We start from the raw sequence: 6778 nt of genomic DNA, 5'->3' as shown, positions 1-6778 counted from the left end.
CCCTCTGTGTGCAGCAGTGTACAGAGTTGAGTTGAAGAACCTGTATTATTGTAATTAGGAACATTTACAAGGTATTCTAGTTCACTTTTTATTATATTTCCACCTCATATTTGATGTACATATTGTCGTACGGTACTCAAAAGGCAAGAATAGAAGACGCCGCCTTGCGTTGGCTTTTGACCCTTTCGAAAATATCACAGAAGGAAAAAACGCCGACTAAGAATATGTATTTGCTCATGCTCTGAATTTAAGTAAATACTCTGCTACTTGTACCTCGACTCCACTGCTAGCCAGAAGCAGATGTTATATGTGTAATTAAATAAATAGAAAAAGTGTTTTGATGTGTAGTTTTTTTTATAGAGCACACTATTAATGCTAAATGTAACTATTAGGCACCATCTTTGTTTGGATAGTTCTCTACTCTCGAGTGTATTCTTTTATTACAGCTTTTAATTGTGATTCCTTTATTTCCTACCTCTTCTCTGAACTTGTATTCCTGGACACATTGAACTCTTACAGTAAATGACGGCTTCCTTTGAGGTGCCCCTTTGTGCCTGATGTGATCAAAGTGTTTTTATTATATCTCTAATAAGGTCCCAGCCTCTACTTTGAGTCAAAGTGGCCCTGGAGTAGTCTGCAGCTCTTCTTGAGTGATCATTAAATCAGATCATCTCTAAACCTCCCTCCTCCTGCTGCATGTCCAACGTTGCGTCATGCCAGTGCTTCAGCGTTAACCCCGCCCCTTTACCGCCACCTGTTGCCGGAAGAGCGCCACTGCCCCGCGAGGAGCCCTGCGAGGGCACAGGTCGAGGCCCCCGGAGGCTCCTCCGCGCGCCTCCTCCGAACCAAGGCTACCCAGAGTCCTCAGCTTGGTCTACAAACACCAGCGGGCCTATCTGGGTACACGGCAAAAGGACTGCGCGTCCCTGCTCGAGGAGGAGGAGGAGGGGAAGAGGAGGAGGAGGAGGGGAGGAGGGAAGCTCCTTTATAAAGTCAAAGGGCTGCACATGTGGGGCCACACTGACACAGAGCAGCCACACTCGTGATTCTCCTGAGGACGCTCACCGGAACACCGGGAGGATTACTGTGTGTCCACTTCTGGAGGAATATTCATTTTCTTGTTCAATCTTTTTCTTTATTGTTCCTATAAGTTTCCTGAGTCATGGATATATACATTTTGATTTCCGCGTTGACGCTGATACACTCCTGGATGATGTGCACAGGTAACTTGACGTCATTTCGTTGTAACTTGTGCATATGAACTAGAAAATATCGCAAGAACTTTAGATGCAGTGGCATTCAGCTCCGATGCGTGTATTGATTTATTACGTCACTATTACTTCACTTGTTTTTAAAGTTAACGTGTGAGTCGCGTGTCTGGAGAGTAGCGCACATCTAAATATTGCTGGGGCTCTGGCGACGTCACGTGCGGGTGTTTATTCGCTGGTTTGCGGTGTTTTGATAACGATGCTTTCATTACAGCTCTCTCCGCGCCAGCTGGACAGACACCCACCGCCTCCACCCGCAGCACCGACAGCACCCACAGCACCCACAGCACCGACAGCACCCACAGCACCGCCTCCACCCACAGCACCGACAGCCCTCTGCGGCGCCATGTGCGGACCAAGCGCTGCTCCTGCGCCACGTTCATGGACAACGAGTGCGTCTACTTCTGCCACCTGGACATCATCTGGGTCAACACCCCCGAGTAAGTCCCCATGAACCGTGAGACAACAATAACAACGACAACAACAACAACAATTAGGAGTATTATTTACGCATGAGACATGTTGGGTTCAAGTTTAATGAGCTCATATTAAACTAGAGATGTTTGAGGAGCTGTTCACTTGATGCATAACGTGTCTAACCGGAGTCGTGTCCCCTTCGCGTTGCAGGCGCGTGGTCGCGTACGGGCTGGGCAACGCTCCCAGGAGGAGGCGCGCGCTCCCGGACGCCAAGGCGACCCGCGAGGAGCCGCGCTGCCAGTGTCTGCGACGGAGTGACGTCACCTGTCGAAGCTTCTGCCGGCTGGAGAGCCGCCCCAGGTAACCGACCCGCAGCCGGAGACACGCGCCACGCGTATACCCGCGCCTCCTTCTGTTTTAATGCCCCCGCGATTGTGTCTCAACCCGCGGGGCCGCGCACACATGAAACAGGATCCCGCTTCTCACCGCGCGCGTGTGTTTTTTTCTCGCAGGTCAGAGACGTCTCCAGACGCGCGGGGCCGCTCCGCCGCCGCCGGGCGCGACGCGTGCGCAGAGGCGCAGTGCAAGCCGCAGCGGGCCGCGGGCACGCGGACTCAGAGGTAAGATGACATATAATGAACTATCAAATAAAGATGTGTGGAAAAAACCTTCAAACACGCCGGTACCTTTGACTCAGGGACTGCTTCAGGAACAGTTTGAAAATGCAGACTTGTGAAATATGACACACCGGTGAACCAGAACCACTTTTTTTTTTTTATGACATTGGAGAAAAAAAATCATCATAAAAAAAGAAGGGTGTATTTAAAAAAATTAACGCGCATGTTAGTTCTGAACTCAAGCCACAGCGAGGCTGTTATATCTCCGGGTGTAAATCTGTTATTCTGTTGGTTTTGCATGGTGAGCCTGCAGAGATTTAAAAAACAGGAATTTCCAGATTAAGCCCCAAGCGAGGAGTTCCCTTCATATCGACTTCTATAAAAACTCAGAGATGGAGGAATGTGAATCCGGCGCATCACTTTCCCCTCAGAGAGGCGGCGAGGGCAGCGCGGCGCTCTCTGAGGGCGTGACCGTACACGAGCGCCGCATGTGGCAAAGTCAACCTCTCAAACTCCGCGGCGCCGCTCGTCTGCACCGTTGACACATTAATAACAAGGAGAGAAAAGAAATGAACGTCAATCTGCTGAAACCACTTGAAAAGCGTGTTCGGCGTGCCGCTCGGCACGCTCTGCGGTCTCTGACTGACAGCCGGGCCGCGTGGCGCCTGCAGTGGCGACGACCCGGGGAGGGAAATCCACAGTTTCGGGTGACTGACTGTGTTCTCGTTTTTTTTGTGTCCACGACAGAACGCGAAGCGGCATCGACGAGAAGCGGGCATCGCCTCTGGCCACGGGGGCCGCCTTGAGGACCCGTCTGCTGCTCGCCAAGTGGAGGGCGAGGCAGCGGCGCAGGGCGAGGGCGTGGGGGGGCGAGAGCGCGGCGGCGGCCTCCTAAAGACGGACGCGCGACCTCGTTGCCGACACGGCGGCAGAGCGCTCCGGGCTGCACCGCACGGGGCCAACGAGGCTCAGAGACGCCGTGAGGCGAAGGGAGCCGAGGCCCCGGGCCGGTCCTCCTGTGGGGGGTCACGGACCCTTTGGACTGAGAGAAAAACACCAAATAGCATTTCAAAAAAACTGGACATGACTGGAAGGCTTTAAGATGACAGAAAGTACAACTCACTGCCGTGTGGGGGGGGGGGGGGAGCTGCATTGTAATGTCTTAACATGTTATCATGCAGCTACATCAGCAGCATGGACTGAGGGGACCGAGGGGTCCTGAGGGGGGGTCTCGGTCCACCGACTGACCCCCCTGTCTCCCGTGTGGCCCCGTGCTGTCCAGTAGCTGCTATCTGGGCTTTGTCACGATGATGTCATCACAGATTTGCTCTGCGTTGGTCGTAACGTAATTATTTCTTCACTGATGATGATGTACAGTTCTATTTATTTATTCTTTTTACACGTTGTAATCCGATGGCCATATTGGTCCATCTCATATTTTGGTTTTTGTCATTTCTATGAAATGTTTTTTTGTGACAGAGTTGCCGAATTTTGGCCAAACTGAAATAATAAAAATGTGTTCAGCATTATTTAAAAACAACAACTGATCAACTCCCGTCATTATTGTTTCATGCGATGAATTTAGATCTCTAAAGCTAAAAGAGGAAAAGATGTGTCGAGCCATCCTGAAAGTGAAGATGATCTCCTGTGAACAATTAAATGCATATAAAAACAACAAAAGTGGAACAAAAGCAGCCGAGAGGATTTAAAATTGGTAAATGAAAGAAGGGTGAGACAAAGGGTGAGAGACGAGGAAGAAGAGCGAGACGAGGATGTGAGCCCGCCGCCGTTCACCTCTCAGAGTAAAGCCTTCCCCATCAGGTTCAGCTTCAAGCGGCTCGGATGTCCAAACACGCTCCCGGCGTGTTGCCTTAAGGGCCTCGTTTGTTTTAGACGCCTTCACCCTGAAGTGACTCGGCACAATTCAACCTGAGTCACTCACGTCGGGCTCTCAGATACCGGGGCCGGCCTCTCGGCTCGCCTCTATTAGTGCAGATAAAGGGCCGCCATTTACAGCTGCCGTCCCTTAATCACGCTCCCCCCCCCCTCCTCCTCCTCCGGGGGCCTTTTGCATCGGCTCATAAATCTACTTTTCATCTCATCCCAGTAAATCACCTGTTGGCTGATGAAGCTGCCGTTGATTGAAGTCGGTATTCCTAAAAAGCGTTCCCCGTGAATGTTATACAAGTTGTTCTTGGAAGCCGACCAAACACTGGGAGCGCCTGCTGCGCGCTGCCATCACTCAGCGCCGAGGCTCTTATCTCCAGATATCTCTGCAGCCCAGTTAGCAAACAAATCCACGCTGGATTCTGGGCCTCGGGATTAAGGAAAGAAATCAGTCGTGTCCTCCTGCGTGCGGAGTCCGATCACAACAACGAGGCAACACCTGTACCAGACGAGACGACACGGGGATCCGCTGTCGGCCCACGATGCCGGCTGAAGAGGACGTGGAGTTGTCAAGAAGTCAGCGAGATTAACACTTCATACGAGTTGAACGGAGCCTCAAAGAGACGCTCTCCGGTCTGAGGAGAACACTTCTCTATGTATATTTATATTAATGAACTAGAACGGGCACTTGGTAGAGCGCATACCTTCGCATATCACAAGATTGGGCATTGAATTATGAACAATTTGGCATTAGTTGCATGCCAATTGGATAAAAATTTACCGCGCTATGGTAAAAAGAATATGTTGACCTTTTCATGACCTTGACCTTGACCTTTGACCCGATCGATTCCAAAATCTAATCAAATGGTCCCCGGATAATAACCAATCATGCCACCAAATTGCATGCGATTCAAAGAATATTTTGACCTTTTCATGACCTTGAAATTGACCTTTGACGCGATCGATTCCAGAATCTAATCAAATGGTCCCCGGATAATAACCAATCATCCCACCAAATTTCATGCGATTCGGTTTAATACTTTTTGAGTTATGCGAATAACACGCACGCACGCATACAAATAAATACACGGCGATCAAAACATAACCTTCCGCATTTTCAATGCGAAGGTAACAAGATGCATCAGAAGTATTCAGGCTATGAGGTACCAGGAGAGGAAGACACCGTAAAAGTGTTTTCAGCTAACGTTTAGTTAGAGGATCAGATGTAAAAATCCCCAATAGAATAATCCATGTGCTCATATTATTAGGCTTGATGTGTTGGTTGATCGACGTGGTGCCAACGTGAAGAGGTGTTCACTGTGAGGTAAAGGATTAAATGTTCTAGAAACTCAACATGTCTGTGTTTGTGTTCAATGTGAAGTCAGAATGTGAAAAGTAATGAAATTCGTCAAATAACTGAGAACTAGAACGGGCACTCGGTAGAGCGCATACCTTCACATATCACAAGGTTGGGCATTGAATTATGAACATTTTGGCATTAGTTGCATGCCAATTGGATACAAATTGACCGCGCTATGGTAAAAAGAAGATGTTGACCTTTTCATGACCTTGACCTTGACCTTTGACCCGATAGATCCCAAAATCTAATCAAATGGTCCCCGGATAATAACCAATCATCCCACCAAATTTCATGCGATTCGGTTTAATACTTTTTTAGTTATGCGAGTAACACGCATACAAATAAATAAATACACGGCGATCAAAACATAACCTTCCCCATTTTCAATGCGAAGGTAATAACAATTAAATAATTGAGAACTATGTCTGAAATGTAGTGTCAGACTATAACGTGGCGTTCAATATAAATATTAATCATGTTATTATTGCGCAATAGTTGCTAACCCATTTTTCTACATAGGAAAAAAAATGAAAGCATATTAATGGTTGGTGTGATGGCGGGTACCACATCTGACTTCAGGTACTTGAGGTCCACTGGTCTCCTCCTCCTAGCCCACTTCTATTGTCCCTATCGCTCCAGCCCTCATAAAGCATGACTCGGCGGTTTATCAGATCACCGTTATCAATGTTTGCCCCGGTGACACGGCTCTTTCTCTCTTCATCCCCCTTTCTCTACGGCTCTCAGTTCACCAGCGCCGCTACAACGGAGAGGCCTCCGACACATGCCCCTCCCCTTCTGAGTGTAACCCGCTGATTGGCTCACGGAGGCAACATTTACTTTGGGGTGTTGTGTTTTTGTGTTGTGGACTGTGCATCGTGCTAGCTTAGCGCTTAGCATATGTTGTGTAAACGCTAGAGTCCATTTTGTTTTCTTGCATGGGGTTTTTCTTTTCCTTTGTGTTTCCCTGAGTACGTCAGCACTTTGGTTGCTGCTGTTAACACGTTTGTGTATTGAAGTAACCTTTTGTGTCATGAATTAACTGTTTTTGTGTATTGAATTCACTTTTTGTGTATTGAATTAACTTTTTGTGTTTTGAATTAATTGATGTGTATTGATTTAACTGTTTTGTGTATTGAAGTAACCTTTTGTGTCATGAATTAACTGTTTTTGTGAATTGAATTAACTTTTTGTGTTTTGAATTAACTTTTTGTGTATTGATTTAACTGTTT

General features: G+C 48.0%; 1 protein-coding gene across 1 annotated transcript; it reads left to right on the top strand.

Annotated features, from left to right (window-relative positions):
- Positions 1-1026: 1026 nt before the first annotated feature.
- Positions 1027-3433, top strand: edn1 (endothelin 1). The gene is made up of 5 exons (XM_056414481.1): positions 1027-1223; positions 1483-1708; positions 1896-2045; positions 2198-2305; positions 3050-3433. The coding sequence occupies exons 1-5, from the start codon at positions 1163-1165 to the stop codon at positions 3195-3197; spliced, it is 693 nt and encodes a 230-aa protein (XP_056270456.1). The 5' UTR covers positions 1027-1162; the 3' UTR covers positions 3198-3433.
- The last annotated feature ends 3345 nt before the right edge of the window (positions 3434-6778 follow it).

Source organism: Pseudoliparis swirei, chromosome 1, assembly GCF_029220125.1.
Source record: "Pseudoliparis swirei isolate HS2019 ecotype Mariana Trench chromosome 1, NWPU_hadal_v1, whole genome shotgun sequence".
In the NCBI taxonomy this organism is placed as follows: domain Eukaryota; kingdom Metazoa; phylum Chordata; class Actinopteri; order Perciformes; family Liparidae; genus Pseudoliparis; species Pseudoliparis swirei.
This window is presented reverse-complemented; position numbering and strand designations above follow the sequence as displayed.

What these genes read in the sequence shown, in the direction of transcription:
- edn1 (XM_056414481.1), top strand. Translation starts at nt 1,163, where the DNA reads ATGGATATATACATTTTGATTTCCGCGTTGACGCTGATACACTCCTGG. An exon ending in CTCCTGGATGATGTGCACAG is followed by an intron (nt 1,224 to 1,482) that starts GTAACTTGACGT and finishes CTTTCATTACAG; the next exon opens with CTCTCTCCGCGCCAGCTGGA. An exon ending in ATCTGGGTCAACACCCCCGA is followed by an intron (nt 1,709 to 1,895) that starts GTAAGTCCCCAT and finishes TTCGCGTTGCAG; the next exon opens with GCGCGTGGTCGCGTACGGGC.